Source organism: Malaclemys terrapin, chromosome 19, assembly GCF_027887155.1.
Source record: "Malaclemys terrapin pileata isolate rMalTer1 chromosome 19, rMalTer1.hap1, whole genome shotgun sequence".
NCBI classification, from domain to species: Eukaryota; Metazoa; Chordata; order Testudines; family Emydidae; genus Malaclemys; species Malaclemys terrapin.
In genome coordinates this window covers 10,472,260-10,495,659 of record NC_071523.1, presented here as the reverse complement: position 1 = coordinate 10,495,659, position 23,400 = coordinate 10,472,260, and the positions used below count along the sequence as shown (strand labels likewise).

Genomic DNA, 23,400 nt, shown 5'->3' with positions numbered 1-23,400 from the left:
TATGACTGAAGTATTGTAACACATAATACAGTATTTGAGATATAAAATATCATGGTTCTGGATATCTGGATCTATGACCTACTAAGTTAAAGATAAAGTAGCAGTCAAAACTCTGAATTTCATTTTTTTTCTGCTAGCTTAATTTAATCACAGTGGTATTTATACATGCGTGGATTTAATTAAGAATTTATTCTTTCAAATTGTGCTCTAAGTTCAGTTTTTAATTGTGCAAGTGTAAGGTATTGTTAAAGTTAAAATTGTCACTTTTCATTGAAACAGAATTTGCAAATGTTGCTGCTCAATTGTGAGTGAATGTAAAATGTAGGGGTTTTAAAAATTTTTTTATTATCTTCAATATTTTATTTTTTATCACAGATATGGGCGACCTGACCCTTTGCTACAAAGAGAGTGTGATATTCGTGTCAGCTTGCGGATGGCATCAGTTCAGTATGTGCATACTCAGCGCTTTCAGGCGGAGGTGGTGTCTTTCATCCAACATTTCACTCAGCTTCAGGATGTTCTGGGGCGCCAGAGAGCAGCAATTGAAGGACAAACAGTATGTTGGGTTTTTTTTTTTTTTTTTTTAACATTTCTTTCTACAGTGTAGACATTCCTGTTCGTTGAAATACGGCATGCACTTTGTTTTACTGCATCGTCTCATAGTAACTTGAGAAGTATTAGGCTGTAATGAGGTTTGATTTCCCAGTATTGCAGGAAATGCATAAACTGTTAACATATTAGATGTTATGAGGGATCTTATTTACTGGAAACCATTTCTGATTGCCCCCCTCCCCTAAATTACATTTTAAATGGGGCATGTGTCAGTGTATATTAGTCAGGCATGTCAGTGTATACTAATCCCTGTGATATGATGGCATATAACCTTTTGCAATCGTGACCCATGTTGTATGGTTGGGGCGAAGAAATGAAGATCAATCAGTCTGCTACCAGCTATCCTGTGGGTCACACCTGTATTATGATAAATAAAATCATCGATCTCATGTGGAAGTTCTAATTGGTGAATTTATCAGGAAAATGTATCCCAGCTTTACAGGGGAATGGATTTGATGGTCTAATTGATCTTTTCAGTTTGTAATATATGAAATCCTAAATTGTTCTCACTCTACCAATGAAAGTTAATCCTTACTGTATCTGGATCTTATTTACTAGGTGACTGAATATTATTTTAGTGATATCAATATTTTTTCAGAAATGTAATGGACCAATACTCTGAAAATATACAAAAATCTTGGAGTTCTATTGGCAGAAACAGCCATTTTCATAGCACATCTTTTGATTATGACGAATACATGAGAATTTTGGATTTTGTATAAAGAATTTCTCATGGCTTCTTATTTGGCACTTTTATACATGTATTTGTGGAGCTTATTTATTTGTGTCAGGAAATGAAGAGAGATTACATATGGTTAATTTGTTTTTCACTGGCCTCTGGGAGGAAGGGGATTGATTTATATTGTGCTTTTGTCTGACTGTAAGGGTAAACTCTGAAGGTGAAACAGTAAATGCTGGCTCAAATTCCCTATTTTCTGAATTTAGATTGGTACTTCTGTGTGTTGCAAAGAATGCCTGATTATTTCTGGAATCCTTAATCCTAGTTGGTTTAATTAGGCTGATTTGAAGTAGATGGGTAAAAACTCTTTCATATGCTGATCAAATTTCAGCCTAATGTGTTTTCACTAATAAAGAGCTGATGAAAAGTGTTGTCAGCTGTAATGATTTACAGATGTGATTATGTACTTCCTTTCAATTTGGGATGACTGTAAACAACAATTTGTAGGTAAACTGAAGTTGATTTTTTTTTATATAGTTCAATTTTACTTCAGTGTACCATATTTTAATACATACTTTAGTTTGGCTGGGACAGTAAAACGTTTTATGCTTTACTTTTCTTGTCTTCAACATGACTTCTGGCTTGTTTTCAGTGTTTGTTGCAGCCCTTTCTTTCCAAACCAGTCATCTGTTTCTCTATAGTTTAAACAAGAATTCACTATTGTAGGTTGGGAGAAAATTTAGAGTTTCTCAGATTTCTGTCCATCTATATATTTGGTCTTAAATTAATATAAATGTTAGCTGTTATCCGCATTTGTCAGTAAACGAGCCAATTTTTAATTGCACTGCCTCTGAATGTATTTTAATAATATAACAGTCAAGAGCCGTAATAGGAGGAAGCTATTTCATATTAGATGTTAGAAGCAGTAGAAATAAATCTTACCTTTAAAAAGTTTATATAAAGAGAGATTACAAAAATGACCAGTGGTGTTACAGGATTACCAAAAATGACTACATCTTGGTAAATTATTCTGTGGCACTTCAAAGTATCTTTTAAATTGGATGTTTATTCCATTAGGTGAGAGATCAGGCACAGCGAACCTCCCGAGTTTTTCTTGACATTGAAGCTGGTGCTCCTGTCCTGCTTATCCCTGAAAGCTCCAAGTCTAACAATCTTATTGTGGCTAATCTTGGTAAACTAAAAGTCAAGAACAGGTTTCTCTTTGCAGGCAGCCCAGGTACCTTCTCATTAAAAGACAAGGTAAGAACAATTTTGTATATTATCTTTCTGAATTGAAAGAATATCTCCTATTGATGTTGTTTATATTATTTTGCATTACAATCTTAGCTGTTTTGCTGCTAATAAAATTGCCAGAATATTGAATGAGATGTACAAGAAGTCCTTCAATTCCTTTGTGCAGCTGCCAGTCCTCTTCCAATAATTAGTCATTAATGTCAGGATCTTAGTCGTAAGTCAAACAAAATTCCTCTTGGGTCAGTAGAGAAAAGTATGGTTAGATCTCCAAGAATAACTAGAACATGCTTTTGATAAGCCAGGAGTTTGAGAGCAGAAGTGGTGTGATGTATTTTCTCCTTCCTCCCCATCCCCTTTAACAAAGCCAAGCATATGTTCTTTGGTGGGGAGCAAAATTAAGCGAGACTAATACTGAGAAGGCCAGCAATGTAATTTGTGTAAGGGAATGTATGTGGAACCCTCCTATTCCATCTCTACATCCGAAGTAGGTTGTTTGGGATCAGTTTCTTATAGAAAGCAGCATTTGGCAGGAGAAATGGAAAAGGGCTGACAGACTGAGATTACGGCACCAAAATGAACTGTTGGTAGCCGGTGTCATACACTGTTCCCCCTTCTACTGATGTTCAAAAATGTTGTTCCACTGGTTTGGAAAGTGGACTAGTAGCAAACTGAGATCGATCCTTTGCTTTCGGGATGCTTGATGCCTCTGATTCTTTATCCTCATTTCTTCCCCAAACTGTGGCTGAGATGGCCATTAGGGAATGTGAGATGTGTCTACTACAAGGTGATGATGAAATTCTAATGGAGAATTGACACACTGCAATGTTGCTGCATTAACAGATTAAAATGGGATTTACATTAATATTTGGGGATTAAGGAGAAGCTGTGTGAAGGTCAACCTCTTGAACTTTTTGCATAAGCAGTTGTATTAATAAATGTTGAATAATAGAAGATGTGTATCATTTGGGGCCTTTAATTGAAATTTTTTCCCCCTGCCCCTAATTTGTTTTTGAGGATTTGATTTTGCAAAGCAGTGCATACGAGGATCCCATTTTATGTGAGGTATTAATACATCTTTGCAGAGGTATTAGGTGTTCATTTAAAGAAAAAAGATCATTGTGGAATTCAGCACTTATTCACATAATATAAAAAAAATTAGTTTATATATTAAAAAAGGTGCATTTTTTTTTTGTTGCAGTGATTTTGTAGAATTCCATAAGGATTGGCTTTGAGTTTATTTTGCAGTGTTCTTACACTTATTTCTCCTTTAAGTTTTTCACACATGCCTGAAGATGACCATGTTTGGATTTTTTACGTAACTTTGTGGATTCATGGGTGTTGCGTTATGATTTTTGGGTTGTATGTTCTTTCTTTATCTTTTTTTTATTAATTAGGAATATGATGAAAGTTGCATATAAAGAATCCTGTCCAAAATGCCTTAAACTTTACAGCTAGAAAAATTCCTAATTTAAAGCTAAAAGGAAGGCTTTGAAGGAAAATTTAAAGATATGGAAATTACTTAATGGCTTATGAATGGGGGTGGTATTCTGTAACATCTCAAATACAGTACAAAACTGAAAGAGCAAATTCTAGTAGTAGCACTGTAGGGTCAGGAAAGTGAGAAATCCAAGACTACTGAAGCAAATGGGGAAAATGGGTGGTGATTAGCTCAGGCAGGTAAAATGTTAAATCTAAGGGGTGTGTTTTTTAAAAAAAAAAAAAACCCAAGCCCACAAAGATAACTTTGAATTGGATTTGGGGTATACAGAAGGTGTGTAACCCCAGTAGCGTTCAGTGAGAAGTATACAAGCATTAAAGGGGGGAAATAGACCCCATAACATTAACATATTTTTAGTTCATTTCCCACTGTTCAGAAAACCCAGACAAATTAAAAAACAAACAACCTTTCATGTAGATTTGAACTAGTAGGTCCCTTGCAACCCTCTGATGTTATATGCTGTCTTTTGAAGATGGAAAACTTTAGTGCATGAAACTTCTACAATCTGAGTGAAGAAAAGGTATAATACTAAACACAAACATAAACAAAGCTCCTCTTGGTTCTGGGGAATTGTAATTGTAAAGATGAGAAATTATTCTGAGGCAAAGAGATTTGGCATTTTAAGGTGTTTACTAGTGGGGAGTTACCTTAAATTGTTTTGCTGCACTTAGGATGCATTTTTATATCATGTCAAAGGTGCCTAGAGCATATAGAAAGGCACCATATTTAACATTTCTATAATTAAATGAATAAATTATGATTTTGTAGTAATTTTCTGTTCACAGTATTCCTCATCTGAGAAATATGATTGAGGAGTAGTTACTATGCTGTTTAGATTTTTTTTTTGAATCTATAGCAGTTATCATTTTACCCAAGTGAGCAAAGGCCTGAAAACAATTAGCACAAAATTGATCATAAAATGTATGCAGTCTGACACTTCCAGCTATATCAGAAATATTCAAAATACAACCCCCTCAATAATAATAATTTGTAATGAAATATCTTTCTGAAACTTTAAAAAAAATTTATATCTGTGTCGATTTTTCACTCCTATTTTTCTAAATGTATTATACTGTAAATCTTGTTGTAGTGAAAAATTAAGAGATTTTTTTACAAGTAGGGGCAAAGAGCTCATGTCTGATCATATGACTTCATTTTGGATCTGTTATAATATTTAAGGTGGGCCACAATTTTGAGTGACTTTTTTTTCCCCCCAAATAGATGACTTTGTTTATGGTTAGTGGTTATATTACAGCTTCCACCCTTTATACTTTTTAGAAAATTCTTCATGAATACTGTATGTATTAATCTGTTTTAAAATTAGAAGTCCAGTCTCTATTGTAAATGACTGTATTCCTTTTCTTAGCAGGATTCTGTTCCATTTTCTTCACCACTGGGAACCCCAAAACACAGCATAAAGAAAACAACAAATGCAGATGACTCTAAGGGGGTCATGAGCCCGAAAGAAGGGTTATTCATGAAATCATCTTCTGGAACAAATATTCTGAATCTGAAAAATGAGTCTGGACTGAGTACATTGACTAAGCACCAAGGACAACCACCAAAATCACCTGTTGCACAAATCCCTGACAGTCCAGGTATGGGAGAGATAATAGAACATCTACTTAACTTTTCCTCCTTTTAATGTCAATTATTCATTTTAGTCTAGGAGATACCTTATATGGCATGGTTATGTCATGGTTTTAGGGTTGACCTTTCTGTCTGCTACTGTTCATGTGAAGGGTGTAGGAATGTCTGTCCTTCCTTTTTGTATAGTTTGTAATTAAATTTCATTTCACTGTAGCATAATACCATTGATAACAGAAGCCTAGGAACAGAAGAGAGAGGCATTTGAGTGCCATGGTGAAAAAAACCTAGATAGATTTCCCTATCCACTGCTTGCCCACAGAGTTGTACTTCAACATCTAAGGTTTCATTTAAGATTTTAATGAAATATGAAAACTCAAAATGTACCCAGTAAATTAGGTCGTATGTTGTTTGTTTTGATATTCAATTTATTGTATGCTCTCCCATATTTTCAGGCCACAGGTTTTTGTATTGCCAGGAGATAACTGCATTATAGAGGAAGGAGAAAGCTGAAGGTTTGGGCGGCAGAGTAGTTGACATTTGGGATTTTGGTTTCTGGGAATGAGTAATAAGCAGTTTAGATTTGAGGGCATGAGTTAGTTAACAGTGTTCAATCCAACTCCCATTGAAGTCAGTGAAAGTATTTCTATTGTCTTCAGTGGGAATTAGGTTGAGCTTTAAATGATCAGCAGTGATATAATTAACAATGTTTAGATCTGTACATTTTGTTTTTAGGTTTTCAGAATTAACAACTCATTGAGAACAGTGAGGAAGTTTGCAAGGTGGCTTCCCCCTCTTCTTCCCTCCCCCCCACTTTGTCTGGAAACTCAGAAAGATGTTACTACACGATTCGTGTTTTTAAGGTTGTTTGCAGTCACAAGGATTAGAAACCTAACTTTTGCCTAAACATGAAAATTTAATTCTGGTGCACAATTTTGTTGCATGAAGTGGATTCCATGACACATTCTGAACCCACATAATTGAGGAATTCATGGTATAATACCTATGAGTTAATGCTTATGTGCATCAAATGCCACGGTGTTGGAGGCAGCAGCATAAGAACATTAACAGAACAGAATTATTTCCATAATAAAGTCAACTTTCTTCTGCAATAAAGTCGGTGGTTTTATTACTTCAGAATGTTTGATCTTGCTTGATATATGAATCTTGTATCTTCTTACAGAAGATCATATCTGCCTGTTAGACTGCATTGTGGTTGATCTGCAGAACATGGACATCTTTGCTGCAGAGAGATACTCTAGAGAGTATTCTAAGGCTATGGAGGACACCAGTGCAGATCTGATCTTCCCTTCCTACTTTGTCAGGCAGACAGGAGGAAGTCTCTTAACAGAACCTTTTGGATTGAAGCTGCAAGTAGAGAGAAACTTAGACAAGTGAGTTATAGTTATCTGGATAATTTCATACTCTATACTATGGTTTAATGTATATTGTTAATTCCACAACAAATTTAGATTTCCCCCTATCTTTACTGATATTTTGAAATATTGCTACCCATGTTACACAGCCCAGCAGTTTATAAGTAAATATGATAAGAAGCACTTCACACTATAGTTTTTGACATGTATTTGAAAATAAGGACAAAAAAAATCAAATTTAGATGCCTAGGATTAAATACTTAAATCTATATTGAGGCACCTAAATATGTTCCTTGATTTTCAGAGGTGCAGAGTACCTGCATTTGGCATTGACTTCAGTTGGAATGATTGAATGCTTTTAGTATCTCTGAAAAACAGGCCACTTATCACAAAAGGCTCCATACTCCACTTAAGAGCTCTTAGGCTGAGTATGCTATCTTTCACTGAAGTTTCTAACTTGCCCAATAAACCCTTCTCCCAATCCTCTCCTGTTCTCCCCCCCCCCCCTTTTCCCATCAGCAGAAACTCCACTTCTCTCTTACTCTTACCCTCTCAACTAACTTTCCTTCCTACTGCAGAAGTGGTTTTAATTACCCTTTCCCTCCACTGGTTCCACTCTGACCTCCTATTTGTTTTTCCTGGCCTGTTCTTCCAATGCACTCTGCTTTCCATCAGCTGATTCTACGCCTGAGTGGAAGGAATTAGAGGGTATTTCAAGAAAGCTCCCAGCAGTGCAGAGGTTGGGCCAATTAGGAATTATTCCAAACAAGAATCCTCACTCAGCCCCAATCATCTGATGGTCAGGAACCCATTCGTACAGGCACAAGGCCCTTAGCAAATCCCACCCCCTAAACCATGGAAGTGGGAGCAATGTGCAAAGTACTAAACACTTGAAGCGGGGGTAGTATTAAGCGTTAGCATTTTGGGTTTTTTAATAAGTGTTTTTAAAAAAAGCTTTAAGCATTTTCTTGAACATCTATAATTCTATAATGATTTTATATTTATCTAGAAAGTAGTCAAGAACTTAGGTAATTTTTAGGCTTAAAGTAAAATTTTCAAAAGCTCTTAGGTGCTTCAGTCAGACCCATTGACTTTCAATGAGACTTCAGCACTTAAGTCCTTTAGGTGCTTTTGAAAATTTTACCTTAAAACACTTAAACACAATGAGTCTATGATTTGTCACTTAAATTGGTGATCTGTCTTGGATGGAAGAATATCTGCCATCTTCTCATATACCATTGAAACCCATATCTGGATGAGAGATACTGCAGTTCAGTCAGGGAGGTGGAACTGTTTTCTGTTAGATAATTTGTTGTTTGTTTTCCCGGGCAGTAGGCATTGCAATTGAAGGTTTTATGACATAGATTCTTTCTCTTTTGTAGGGAGATGAGTCATGCAGTTCCAGACATATCAATTCATGGCAATCTGTCATCAGTCCATTGCTCTCTGGATCTGAATAAATATAAACTGATCCGAGGACTATTGGAGAATAACCTTGGGGAACCTATAGAAGAGTTTATGCGACCTTATGATCTGCAGGATCCAAGAATTCATGTGAGAGAAACTTTGAGTTCTATTAGATTAAAAACATGCAAAAAAATCCTGTCTAGAGTTTGTTAAAAGACACTGTTTCACTGGTAGGTAAAAGTTTTAGTGGAAGAACACTGGTGGTTGTGAAGCTCTCTGTTTGAATGTGTTTGGGAATACTCTGTTGTCTCAGGAGCAAATAGAGGAATAAAGGGGAGCATGTGTATCATTTCTATCATAACCTGCTATTGTCATGCTTGTTTCAGAGATGGTTTTGAAAAGAGATTATGAACAGTAGTAATTGACCATGGATGGTAGTGGCATTTAAACAGGCTTGCTGATTTAAAAGAAAAAAAAATAGTGTTCAGTATTATAACAAACATGAAAACTGAGTTTTAGTGAAAACTCTAGTGTGGTTTTTCTTAGATGCCTTGTAGCAGAGTCCTGAATGTCCCCTACTCATTAGGCACAGCATCAAATACCATCCTTCCAGAAAGACCGGACAGCACACCATCTGGAATGAATCAGTATTTGTCGTTAGCTGTTGGAAGGAGGAGCTGAATAACAAATTTAATCTTTGTTCCTTGTGGGGATCCCGAGTACTGTCTCCACAGCACACTGATCCATGAAGGCAAATTTACATTTTTGAAAAATTACCAAGAACATGCAGGGTTCCCCAAAGATTTTAGACAAGGCTGCGTGAATCCTTCCTGGTACTAATATGTGCACCGTATAAGTGTTTATTTTTAAAAAGCGCATCCTTAACTAGTTAATCATTTGATTAGTACTTGAGATTAAATTTAAAGCTTCCAGGGAAGGGAATTAATTGGAATTGAAAATGTAGTTGGGTTGTTGTTTCCTTTAGGGCTTTGGTGAAAAGCCTGACATGGAGAGTACTTTATTTAAAATAAATACATGATTTTGTTTCACAGGCAACAAAATTATGTTCATTATAGAAGGAATTTGAAATTATTCTTTTTTATAAAACCAATAGAACAGGTTAGTTGACATTACCGTGAAACTGAATTACATTTGTTCTAGTTTGTGGTTACAGTTGTTCTAAACTTTAACTTTTCTGAAGTACGTTAATCAAGTTTAGTTGAGAAAACACAGTATATGGCCTCATAAATGTTTGCTTATTTTGCTCATTAGAAAATTCTTAAATCAAGGATCTGAAATAACCCAGGTGTTTTATGGGGAATCTTGGTGTTTTCCGTTTTCAGACTGTGCTGAGTGGAGAAGTGTATACCTGTATGTCGTTCCTTATTGACATGGTTAATGTGAGTCTGGAACTGGTTGAACCTAAAGGAAAGGATGGACTCAGCTCATTAGCCAGGTATGGCTTTGACTGCTGCTTTTAGTCTGAATTAATGCTTACTAAGTGTGATGATTTTCTTAACATTGTGATATGAAGGAAATAAAGTGTGCTGATTTATTATACAAATTGATACTTAAATATTTGTACAGAATGCATAAGCTAGATGGAGTCTGAATTAGATGGTTTGATGGGCAAATATTATATTACTCTAAACCTCTTAATTTCCTCACCTCTCCCAAGTTGTCTTTTGGAATAAGAACAGTCACCTAATAGTTGGGCTTTGCGTGAAAAACCCAAGGGTTGAAATTCCAGATGGGTTGACTCAGCCCATTATCCTTCCAAGACAGATGGGATTCCATGCAGTTTGGGAGTTGAAGGACTTTCAGGATAATACTTAAAAACAGAAGTCCTGTCTGCATTTCATAAACACTTGAGATTCTATGGCTCTTCTTTTTTGTAGGAGTTTATGTAGAAAGAGTCTTAACAATTTAATTATTTTTCTTTTCATTTAAATCTGCCAGGTTTGACTTTAAGAAATCCAAGTTGCTTTTTGAGAGTTTCTCAAATCAAACAAAATCTGTTAACTTGGTTTCACATTCTATGATGGCATTTGACACTCGTTATGCTGGGCAGAAGACAACCCTAGGCATGCCCAATGTGTTCAACTGCATCTTTCAGTCATCAAAGAACAGTAGTAATAAAGGAGCAATACAGATTGAGTTGCATTTCAGGTAGGTGAATCCAGGAGCTCTTTTCTTTATATCGTATTGGCGTATGAATGCATAGATACAAAAAAGTATTCGGTGTGGTTATAGTGATGTTAGTCAACAAGAGAGACAAGGTGGGTGAGGTAATATCTTTTATTGGACCAACTTCTGTTGGTGAGAGAGAGAAGCTTTTGAGCTTACACCGAGCTCTACTTCAAGTCTGGGAAACTTATTCAGAGTGTCACAGCTAAAGACAAGATGGAACAGATTGTTTAACGTTAGTAGTTAACACATTTCAAGGTGAAGTGGCTTTTATAATCGGAGAACATCAGTATTTCTTCTTCATCATAAACTCTTCTATACTCTTACATTTTGTAATTTTTTTAAAAATTACCTGCCTACAAATGAAGTCTATTACATATCTACATACATACATATGATATGTATTTAAATTATGGAATTTTTATTCAAAGGTCAGAGGGGTAGCCGTGTTAGTCTGAATCTGTAAAAAGCAACAGAGGGTCCTGTGGCACCTTTAAGCAACTCTTGCGTCTGATGAAGTGGACATTCACCCACGAAAGCTTATGCTCCAATGCTTCTGTTAGTCTTAAAGGTGCCACAGGAACCTCTGTTGCTTTATTCAAAGGGATTATGCACCTGCAGTTAGAATAACTTTCCAATAGATGTCGCTCTTTCCTTTTTTGGGGAGTTAAATACATCCAGAAATGGCGCCTCATCTACATAACGTATTTCAACAATAAATCCCCATGCTCCCTCATGTAAATGGACATTGGTCTTTCACTTGCTGTCTTGGTTCATATAATACTCTTGAAATGCTTGAAAGCATCAGAAGTTTGAGTGTTGTCCAATAATTCTAATTATATGTTGTTTGAAATGAAGGTACCTCATGATAATGTAACCATGTAAGAAAAATGCATGTATTTTGCACATGGCAACATTTAGAATTCTAAATGTAACCTCTTTTTATTATTTTTTATTAGTGGGTGTGTGTTGTCTCATTGGTTAAAGGAAGGGAGAGGGAAGTAAGACTCTTGTGATGTATTCCGAGTCCTGACACAGACTCACTGACTGAACTGAGACAAGTCATTTGACCTCTAACTCTTTCACACTTCGTAAAATTAGTGTGATACCTCAGAGTGGTCTTGTGCAGCTCAATTAATGTTTCTAAAATGCTTTGAGCTCTTCTTATGAAAGTCACTAGAGAACACAGATGGATACCAGTTTTTGTAGTATATTGCATTAACAGTTCATGATACATAAGCTTTTTGAAGGCCTGTATCTTATAAGACTGTAACAGATACCTGTGTAAGTATAAATACTTGTTACATAGGTTCAAGGAATATATTGTACTGTAACTGTGTAGAATAAAGTGGATCAGGAACATTTGATGGCTTTGTCTATTTCAGTGGCTCTCAATCTTTTCCAGTACCCCTTTCAGGAGTCTAATTTGTCTTGCATACCCCCAAGTTTCACTTTATTAAAAAACTACTTGCTTACAAAATCAGACATAAAAATATAAGTGTCCCAGCACACTTTTTTACTGAAAAATTGCTTACTTTCTCGTTTTTACCATGTAATTATAAAATAAATCAATTGGAATATAAATGTACTTACATTTCAGTGTATAGTATACAGAGCATTATAAACAAGTCATTGTATTACATTTTAGTTTGTACTGACTTCACTAGTGCTTTTTATGTAGCTTGTTGTAAAATTAGTCCAATATCTAGATGCTTTGATGGACCCCCGGTACACCTCTGCTTCTTCCAGGGGTGCACTGGTTTATTTGAACTACCTTAGAATAGCTACACATGTTTAGCAAGAACAATTATTATGGTTATACTGGAGATTTTCAAATGTAGTGCTTCATATAATCATATGAAATTGTTGTGACTGACCCTAGTATTTGTGTAAAAGGGGAGTTGGTTTGAACATTAAAGATTTAGCTTTGTTGAGATCACATCATATGAAATATAGTGCAAATGATTAGTAACTATCTATATACTATGTATTTTATACTTTTTTCATTGCTGAGTATCTCCTTGGCACTAGATAAAAGATTTTGCAGGGTTAAGGGATAGTCTTGCCTTAGGAAATATCCCAAAGAACCAGTGAGGGTGAAAGGATTTTACTGTTACAGGCTGGGCATGTATGTCACTTCTCACAAAGGAATTATGGTTCTTTAGGGACTGTACAGTTCAGAATGTGTCCGAAAATAGATTCATGGGTATTTAAAAACTTGAAATAGTTTCCATTTAACATGACCAGATATAATTGACATTCCAGATAATTAAGTCAAATTTTCTGTCCCTCCAGAAGGGATATTCAAAATGTGGTGCTAAAAAGTTCAGTTAGGGTAGCATTTTTTCTGAATGACAAAGAAGCTGCCTGTGCTACAAAAGGTGGTCAGTGTGTGAGAGGAGACATATTGTATATCTAATCTTTTTAAGAGGCATTGAGCCAGGTTTAAATTTCGCACACACTACATCAGAAGTGATATTGAACAGATGTCAAAAATACCATTTACAATTTAAAAGTTGACCTTGTCACATATTATATGTTATGTACAGAATACTTTCATTGTGGTAAAGATGGTTGTATAAGTTAATTTATAATTATATGAAGCCCCCTATTTATACCATTGTTCCTTGTTTTTCCTTTTTATAAAAGTTTTGATGATTTTTGATTTGTTAGGTTTACATGCACACAGCAAGCTCACAAACTTACTGATGTAAAAAACAGACTTTTTAAAAATCTCTAATAGAGTTCCAGAAAACTACATGTAAGCTGATTACATTCACATAAAATCCACTATATTACCTGTTCACCTGATGCATAGATCTTTAATATCAAAATTAATTTCAAGGTGGAAAGTCATATGCTAGAACTAAAGAACAGATTTTACGGCATGTGAAATTGATATGATACAAGCTCTTATTCTTTTTTTTTTTTTTTAGATCTACTAAGGATTCCTCCTGTTTCACAGTTGTTTTGAACAACCTTCGTGTATTTTTAATATTCGACTGGCTGCTGCTTGTTCATGACTTTCTACATACTCCCAGTGATGTTAAAAAGCAAGATAATCTGACTTCTTCCCATCAACGCAGTTCTAGCTGTGAAACAACTGTAGTTCCGAAAACAGTGAAGAGTGGAGTAGTTACAAAACGTTCTTCTCTCCAGGTGACTACTGAAAAACAGCTGGAAGTCAAGATTAATGTAACAGGTAAATACATACTGTTTTACGCTTACACAAATGAGAATAGAGACTGTTTGCCTTTAGGAGCTGTCAAGTTTACATTCCTCAGAATAATGCTGGAGCAGAGTAAAGTCATGTGCCTGGTGGATGGATAATTAAGAATCCTCTACTAAAAATTTTAAAAACCGTATAAATGAAGTTTTCAAGTTTCACAATTAAGTATTTTTCATTTATTTTGGTCAGGTACGGAATTTGTGGTAGTTGAAGATATGTCTTGTTTTGATACCAATGCAATTATTCTGAAAGGAACCACTGTCCTCACGTACAAGCCCAAATTGGTGGATCGTCCTTTCTCCGGTAGTTTGTTTGGCATTGAGGTAAGATGAAACTTTTTGGATTTTTATAAGCATTTATTCTAATGTTGGATTAATGGAGTAAAATGCTCTACTATTAAACCTTTGATTGAAATGCAGTGACAAATAGAATATATTAAAAATTGTCTTTGAAGTGCTTTGTTACCGTAGCCTGTTTAATTTCCTTATCAAATGTTCTCAACCTATTGCAGTATAAAGGCCTTTTCTGCACTGCTCCTGCCACAGTGTTAGAGTACTTGGCTGGAAACTCACCAAACTGTCAGTCAGGTACATCTTCTCAATGGGCTAACCTTTAAACTTGAATTTGCAAAGGACTGTTGTCTGCAGTGGTATTGGTCAGATATTTTTTTTCAGGTGTTCAGTGATTATGTATGTCTTTGATTTTTATGTTAAGCTTTGTTAATATATACCTGTGGAAATTTCACTTCTGAACACCTATATATAATATGAAGTAGGAAACTCTTGTATCTTTAATTTGTATATATTTAGTTTGCATACTAGCTTTGGAGAGGTTGGGGGATGTTTCTAACCTTGCAATAGCACTGATTCCAACTGTTTACCACGGAATAAAATATAACCTTTGGATTTGAAGCTAGTTGATCTGAGTTTTGATTCCCCAGATAAATGAGGGTTATAGATTTGTGATTCCTCTTTAAAAATATTATATATAAAATTCCTGTATATAAGACCTAGAAATGCTGTCGGATAAAGTATTTGAGATTCCTTTCAGACTTGGGATTTGGAAAGTTTTGCCAATCTAATAGTTTCTTTTGTCATAATAATACTGTGATTGAAACACCTTTACTAAACTGTTGGGTGGATATAAGAGCTTTTCTCATCTAGGTCACCGGTTCAAATCCAGGTCACGTGAGGAGTGAGGGTTAGTTCTGAAGAAGTGAGGTTTTTTACCCACAAAAGCTTATGCCCAAATAAATATGTTAGTCTTTAAGGTGCCACCGGACTCCTTGTTGGTTAGTTATCTGATGGCTACTGGTGGCATACTTTAAATTGTTTGGTTTCATTCTACTTTGCAGTAGGTAAATGTCCATGTGAAAAAAATCACCACTACAATCGACACTAATTGGCCACTTTGTTGATATTTTCAACAGAGACCAAGAATTGAATGGGCCATGAATACTGAGCCAATTTCTTGCCTACCCCCCACTTACCCTAAGTGGCTCCTATAGATCTGGCATTTTGGTAGGGTATTGGGGGAGAAGCTTGTCTTGCCATTGTCTTTGTCATGTTTTGTGGGTGACATAGATTACTTCTGTGTCTAGAGGACCTTAATTCAGCCCCCTTTCATAAGCCCTAAATTCAGACAAAAATCTTTAAAATAATAATCATCTTGAGCTTTTAGTTTACATAGTTTCTGTATGAAATGGTGTCAATGAATTTAAGAATTAAAGTAGAAGGGAAAGACTTAGATTTTATCAAATCTATTTTTAATTATCTGCTCCCTCTCCACAGATACCATAACCCCTAAAAAGGGGAGTTGAGAGACCTTCATTTTGATTTGCACTCATTTCAATCATTTAGGTTTTTTCATGCCGACTGGGAAATGAGCAGGACACAGCACTGTCCATCATTGATCCTGTACATATTCAAATGGAACTTGTAGGGAATTCGTCCTACCCTAGTGGCTCAGGACTGTTGGATGCATTCAATAGTGAAGATTTCCCACCCATTCTAGAGGTAAGATCAAAGAAAGTGACTGAAACAAATTTTATGTGCATTGTCATCATAATATAGAATACTTTATACTGGTACATCACATTTGGGAATTCAGAATAATGCTTTGTCATATACACAAGAAAAGAATAAGACAAAATTGTTTTTCAAAATAAAATGAGGAGGCAGACAACCTGGAAACATATTTTTAGTGGTAAGGATAGTGATTTCTGGTGGTAATTTTAGGGGTATTAGCTACATTAATTTCAGAAATCAGTAGAGAAAAAATAACTTGTGACAAATAGCAAGAGATGTCCCAATGTAGCTTTTGGGTCTTGGCCATAAGTTTAGTAAAAGAACTTTATTTTTCTGTAGATCCTCTTTATTAACATTTGCTTGTAGGAAATACATTTAGAGTTCTCCCCACCCCCTTTAAATCCAAACAAAAATACCTCTCCTGATTGCGAATTTTGATTGCTCCCTTTCTGGACAGGAGCATACTAATATCTAGGGTTCTTCAATATGTTCAGATGGTTTATCCTGTAGTTGGATATTGAAAATTACTACATTATTGGTTAATGACAGAAACTTGGCATTTTTAGTATGAAGGCTTTGAAACTAATATAAACATCTGATTTTGATATGGTTATTCTTACCTTCATCCTGGCAATGCGTTGCTACAATATATAACATTGAAAAGGGAAATGAATGAAAAACGGTCAGTTTAAAAGCTTTAATCATATTGGATTTTTAAATTTCATTTAGATTCAGTTACAAGCACTGGACATCAGACTATCCTATAATGATGTTCAGCTGTTTTTGGCCATTGCAAAGTCCATCCCTGGGCAGACCTGTGTTGCTGTGCCTGAGTCCTGTGTCTTGGATACCGACACTGCTGCTAATAATCTTTCCAATTCATCTTGGGAAAATGAGACCTCATCATCAACATCTGAAAACCGAGACATATCTAAACATGTATTGGATCCTGTTCTCGGTATGCATTCAACTATTAGACTAAAGCCATTTTCCATGCCTTAAGGAGGCTTCTGCAGAGTAAAGCCAGATGTAATTTTTAACAAAACAGATGGTTGTAGCTTGATTATATAGTATTTGATATGGTGATGGATGCCATCAAGTAGTGATGAAACTTTCATTCTGCTTGTAATGTGAAAATAGAATAGTCAATGTTAGTCTTCAGTCAATTTTAATCAGTATTTGCCTTCCTACTTCAGCAGACTGCAATAATGCTTAGGTTGCAATCACTGCAGGGGAATACTGTCTTTTTAAATTGTTTCTATTGAGAATTATAATTAAAAATAATCATCACCAGCCTCTCCCTCCCAGCTAGCAACATTTCACTGTTGTTAAAGTTTGTTTCTAAAATTTGAGTGTAGTTAGGAGTATAACTCAACACAAACAAGGAAATACACAAGAGTGAAATAGGCTCTGTCTTCTCTACTACAGTACTTAGGCATTATGGGGGAGATGTGAAAGTAGATGAGGAATGCCCCGCAGCATAGAAGGATTGGATGTATGGACTAAAGAATCGTTAGTACAGAATAAAATTAAGTGTATATGCTAAAATTATCCTACTGGAATTGAGATCTAGCTTGTGCTCTAACACACAAACGTTAAACAAAATATAATGTTTGGCCTAAACGCATCCCTGAATCCTAATGCTTTGTTGTTGTTGTTTTTAAGTAGAAATCTTTTATTTTTTCAGCATTTATCCACTTGTAGAGGGAAACTAATTTTTGAACAATAATATATTTCATTTTAATAAAAAAAATAAATAAGAAAGGAACTAATTCATATTGGGGACAAATGTTTGGCTAAATGTTTCTTTAATGACAGAGGTGCAGCTGGCTCGACTTCAGGAACTTGGATTTGGTATGGATGATTGTCGTAAAGCTCTTTTGATTTGCCAAGGTAATTCCAAATAATTTTTTCTATTACTTGCATTTATAATTTTGGTAAATTAGAGCCTGGCTTTTAATACATCAAAACAGACAAATTAGCAGTCATTTGATATATAGACAAAATAGAAAGTCGCTATTTTCCATCCTGCAGTCATCAAAAAATCTTCTTAACTAGATCCTTTAAATATTCTCATTCTCTTACTGCTAGTTCTTCCCTGTCTCCTAAATATTCTTCCCTTTTGAGTTTGTCTCTGAATGATAAATCTTACTTTAAATATATTACCATAGTGTCTTTTATTCAAGTTACCACTTAGCATGATTGCAGTTTCCCTGTAGCTGTTACATGAATCAAGTATATTTTCTCCCACCACATCCTAATTTTTTTTTTTAAATCTAGAAATTCTCATCAGTTTCTACGTTGCACATGTTTCTCACTTGCACCTACTACTTCCCCATTGCACACACTGATCTTCATGCTCTTCATTTCTTCTTGTTAAATGGTTTGCTTTCTTTACTTATTTTTACACACAAAACCTGGAAAAGAAATTAAAGCTTAAGGCACAAAATTCTCTTTTGGTTTGTTTCTTCAACATTGTCATTCTCCTTCTCGTTTATAGTCAGTCACATTTTGTTGCTTCTCAGTATGACACCTTAAAAGATCACTTTGTATTGATAAAAAAGAATGCCATTGTATTTCGTAACCTTAATCTCCCTTCATTTCCTTAAATGAAACAAACAATATACCACTTCTACATTTTCTTATAACTTTCTGGTTTTGTTGGGAATTCATTTGATTCCTTTTCAGGGTAATTTTGTATGAATATGTTTTATTGAAATAATGTGCATAGCAAATGGCTTGATTGTTTGCTTATTTCTTTTAAGGCCAGTTGAAAAAAGCGGCAAGTTGGTTGTTTAAGAATGCCGAACCTTTGAAATCCCTTTCGCTAGCCTCTGGACGTCGAGATAGCCAGGGGTCTGTGCCGATTCAATTGATCTCTGGGGTGGAGATTAAAGCAGAAAGCATATGCATTTGTTTCATTGATGACTGCATGGACTGTGATGTTCCCCTAGCTGAGTTAACCTTTTCACGTGAGTATTTTTCTTAATTGTCCTCTAATCACTTCCCTAATTTGAAGAATTCCTCTGGGCCACCTACTATTTGTGTCCATAGTTTGGGTTTCCCTTTGTTAGGGCCAGATAAGATTTTTGAAACTGTTTGTGTATATGATTTCCACAAAGGAATATGTGTGAGCAAATGTGTCAGTGCACAGCACAAAAATAAGGTGGTGTTGATGAAATTATTTTAAAATTGCTTAGCGGTGGTGTTGCTATTTATTTGTATTGTGGTAGTGCCTAAAAGCACTAATTTAGATCAGTGCTCTGCTTTGTTAAGTACTGAACAAAATCATAGGAAGATGCTGCACCCATCCCCTTACTTTGAAGTTAGCAGAGGGCCTATAGGGAATGGAAAAAGGGGTTGATCAGCAAAGACAGCTACATCATGAAGGTGAGAAAATGTAGGAATAAAGAGACTTTTAAAAAGTCAAGCTGAATTAGGTCTTGTCAAGGAAATGAAAATAAAATAATGAGGTTTTTTAACTCTATAAATAAAAAGAGAATAAGGAAGGATGAGGTGGAGCTACTCTGCAGTGTGGATGGAAAAGAGATTAAAGATAATCTAGGTATGACCTCAAAACTAAATGAACACTTTGTTTCAGTTTTCAGTAGGCATGTTAATAGGGAACAGGTGCATGAAGGCAGTAGAGCTGATAGAAACGAGTGTCTAGAAATGGAAATTACCACATCTGAGGTGGAAGAAAAATGTAAAGAGCTTAGTGCACTCAGATCAGGGGGACCGGATGATTTCCATCTAAGAATACTGAAAGAACTGGCTCATGAGATTGCTAGTCTGGTAGCAAGGTAGTATCATATGATTGGAGAATAGCTAACTTTGTACCTATTTTAGAAAGGGGAAAAAGTGATCTTGGCAATTTCAAACTTGTCAGTCTGACCTCAGTAGTACGCAAGGCTACTACTGTGAAGGAATTATGAAGGAAAGGATAATTAAATGGTAAGGGGTATTTAATGCAAAATGGGTTTACCAAAGGTAGATTGTACTCTAACCGGATTTCCTTCTTTGAGAAAATAACTGATTTTTTTAGATAAGGGAAGTGCAGTGATCTAATATTTGGACTCCAGTAAAGAATTTGAAAAGGTACCACGTGGGAAATTATTAAATTACGGATCAGTACAAAAACTGTAAGCTGGATAAGGGCTTGGTTAAAGGGGAGAAGGCAATGGCTTGTGCTGAAGGATAAACTATCAGACTGGAGGGTGGTTACTAGCAGAGTTTCTCAAGGATCGGTCTTGAGATCATTCTTATTCAATATTTTTATTAATGACCTTGGCACAAAAAGTAGGCATGTTAATGAAATTTGCTGCTGATACAAAGTTTGGAGGCATCGTCAATACAGAGGAGGAACAGAATATTATACAGGAAGATCTGGATGACTTTGAAGACCAAGTGACATAAATTGGATGAAATTCAATTGTACAGAGTGCAAGATCATGCACTTAGAGTCTAATAATAAGAATTTCTGTTACAAGCTGTGGACTCATAATTTGGCAGTGATAGAAGAGGAGAACTCGGTGTGTTGGTAATGGTCCTGTGATTGATGAGTCACCAATGTGATGTGGCTATGGAAAAAGCAAATGCGATCCTAGGATGTATGAGGCAAAGCATTTTCAGTTGCGATATAGACGTGTTAATGCCTTTGTACAAGGAAACAGTAGAACCTCATTTGGAATACTGTGTGCAGTTCTGATCAGTCATGTTCATGTTAGATGAACTTAAACTGGAACAGGTGCAGAGAAGAGCTACTAGGATGATCAGGGGAACGGAGGACTTCTCTTGTGAGAAGATACTGGAAGAGCTTGGCTCATTTAGCAGAAAGAAGACTGAGAGGGGATGTGATTGTTCTCTAGAAATACGTGGGGGTAATTAAATACCACGAATGGTGAGGAGCTATTTAAGTTAGAGGACAGTGTTGGCACAAGAACAAATGAGGATAAACTGGCCATGAATAAATTAAGGCCAATAGGAGTTGTGTGGGGCTAATCAACTTAATTTGTTTTAAAAAAGAGCTGGATAAATTTGAGTGAGATTGTATGACAGAGTTACTTGTGATGGATGGTGGGGGCAGGGCCCTCAGCAGCCCTGGGGCTCACTTCCGGTTTATGTCACATGTTCCAAAAAGCTCATGCTTCAGGGTTTCAGCTAGCCACCTGCAGGTGTCAGGATGGGATTCCCCTCCCCCCAATATATTCTGTCCCTCTGAAGCATCAGGGATGGCCATGTCTGGAGATGTGATAATGGATGGGGTGGGCCAGGGCTCTGAGATGGCACTGAGCGTTTTCTCTGACAGGTTCTTGGCTGGCTGGTTCTTGTTCACATTCTCAGGGTCTAACTGATCGCTGTATGTGGGGTTGGGAAAGAATTTTCCCCCAGGTCAGATTGGCAATGACCTTGTTATATATATGCCTGCTTTTGCAGCATAGGGGCGCTAGTCTCTTGCCAGGATTAACTGGATATATCTCACTTAATCATTTTCCTACTGCTGCTGTGGCCTCAGGCACTCCTATGGGCTGCAATGCTTTGGTGTAATTTCAGTGGTTGAGTTTAGTATGTGGCTTCTTGGGGGGTAGTGGTAGCGGCCTGTGATATAGAGAAGATCAGACTAGATGACCCAATGTTCCCTCCTGGCTTTAGTCTATGACTTGTGATTTCAAAATGCTTTCATTGTGATAGAATAGATTCTTTTTTCACTAAAGAGAGCCTACTTTTCTTTTATCAAAAGTAATCAGACTGGCTTAAGTATGGAGTTTTCTCTTGCATCCTTGCTATTTTTAATTTTATTTTACTGTGTACCCTTGGCTGTAAAATCTGACTGAAGGTTGTGGGAGGCTGTGTTCCATTAAGAAGTAGATAATTAAGCCTTTTATTAAGGAAGGAAGCTAAATAACTGTCTGTCTTGACCTCTGGCAAAAGTGACTCAGTGTTTTTTGCATAGATATCACACACAGGAAAAGAAAGGAACATTTCCTCTATTAAAGTAATCTATAATTATGTCTTTTGGCAGATTACCTTGCGGGGCTCGTAACATTTACTTTTTTTTTTTTTTTGGATCGCTAGTGCAGGACAAAGCTTGGGAAGTTTATTGGTCCTGGTAGTATTTGTACTAGTCTCTTGAAGTGTTTCTGTCTAGCTCTTGAAGTTTGAGGTATTGGACCTCAAAACTGTATCTTGCTGACTACGTTTTGTTGTTCCCCCACCTCAATTGCAACAGGATTCCAGCACCAACTATCTTACAGGTTGCTAAAGATAGAGATGAATGGTTTACGCTATTTTAAATCTTGTATTCATAGATACTTGCAGATAGTATTTAGTAATGGTGTTTAGTTTTAATAGCTATCAAGATACCAGCTGCTAACTTCATGTTAACTGAAATGTGAAGCAAAAAGATGGTAATCAGATATACGCTATTTTTTAAAATCTAGGATTGTTTTTGGGCAATTTGTGAATGCTGCCAATCAGTGCACTTTCACAGTTTACCCATTGTATGCAGCATTTATTTCTAGTCTTGTTCGTTCTCAAGATACTAAACTTTAGGGCCATCCGTTAAGCCCTCAAAGTTAGCTGTGCTGTTTAGCACTGATTTAGAACCTGTTACAATACTGTAGTGGGTTTTGTTTTGGTGCCTTCTGCCATATTATATTTGGAGAAGTGACCCTTGTACTTTTTGTTTAATCTGAACCCCCCCCCGCCCCCCCCCCCCCGCCAAAAATTGCCAATCTGTGAAAATTTGAGGAGTCTCTTAATGATCTTCAGTGGAGCAGCCCATTGTGTTAGAGTAGATTAAATATAATCATGAGGGTTTTATTCTGGTACTGGGATGGAAGGTGGTGGTATCCGAGGCAGATTACAAGCTGTGGGGCTGGGAGTGTGTCCACCTCGGTTTGTACAGCATATAGCATAGTAGAGCCCCTGTCCTGATGTGGGGCCTTGGGTGCGGTAACACTATAATCCTTAATTATCTGTACATCACATTGTGTGATTTAAAGAAAATTGTCAAGTGTGTTGCTTTGTTTCTGCTGTTCAGTATTTTTTTATAAAATTCTTCATTGCTTAAGGCAACTTTAAATTAAGGACTCAGTCATATATTTTTCTTGTATTAGTACAATGTTTACTTTCGTTACAGGTCTGAATTTTCTCCAGCATGTGAGAGCCAGCCCTGAAGGCTATGCTCATTTTACACTCTCTGGAGATTATTATAACCGTGAGCTTTCGGGTAAATATAAAATGCATACATTGTTGTAGGAGTTGGAAAGCAGTCTTTCATGCTTTAGCAGTGTGGAGTTCACTCAACGTAAATTTTACGTAAGGGGTGGGGAGGGCTTCTGTGTCAGCAAGTTTTCTGGAAATGGAACAAAGGGGTTTCCTTAAATACACCATGATGAAAAAGAAATTTATAGACACACTGTCAACATTAAAATCAAATATATTTTAAAAATCCTTACTTGAATTATTAATTACATCCTAAATAAATCTATTACTTGTTATTTTATACTCACTTTCCTTTTTGGTATTTCATTCTCTTGTTC

The 23,400-nt window shown here is 36.0% G+C and overlaps 1 protein-coding gene across 6 annotated transcripts in view; it reads left to right on the top strand.

Moving 5' to 3' along the window:
• Window positions 1–23,400, top strand: part of VPS13D (vacuolar protein sorting 13 homolog D) — a 184,441-nt gene that overhangs the window by 32,036 nt on the left and 129,005 nt on the right. For 3 of the 6 annotated variants that reach the window (XM_054009135.1, XM_054009133.1, XM_054009132.1), the window contains exons 23-36: window positions 376–556; window positions 2,369–2,551; window positions 5,413–5,641; window positions 6,814–7,024; window positions 8,389–8,560; window positions 9,757–9,869; window positions 10,373–10,582; window positions 13,537–13,802; window positions 14,019–14,152; window positions 15,689–15,844; window positions 16,586–16,814; window positions 17,675–17,749; window positions 18,622–18,828; window positions 22,998–23,087. In XM_054009135.1, the coding sequence (XP_053865110.1) occupies window positions 376–556; window positions 2,369–2,551; window positions 5,413–5,641; window positions 6,814–7,024; window positions 8,389–8,560; window positions 9,757–9,869; window positions 10,373–10,582; window positions 13,537–13,802; window positions 14,019–14,152; window positions 15,689–15,844; window positions 16,586–16,814; window positions 17,675–17,749; window positions 18,622–18,828; window positions 22,998–23,087 (2,456 nt within the window). Of the gene's footprint in view, window positions 1–375; window positions 557–2,368; window positions 2,552–5,409; window positions 5,642–6,813; window positions 7,025–8,388; window positions 8,561–9,756; window positions 9,870–10,372; window positions 10,583–13,536; window positions 13,803–14,018; window positions 14,153–15,688; window positions 15,845–16,585; window positions 16,815–17,674; window positions 17,750–18,621; window positions 18,829–22,997; window positions 23,088–23,400 lie in introns of all 6 variants that reach the window. The other 3 variants (XM_054009134.1, XM_054009131.1, XM_054009130.1) reach the window with 1 other exon arrangement.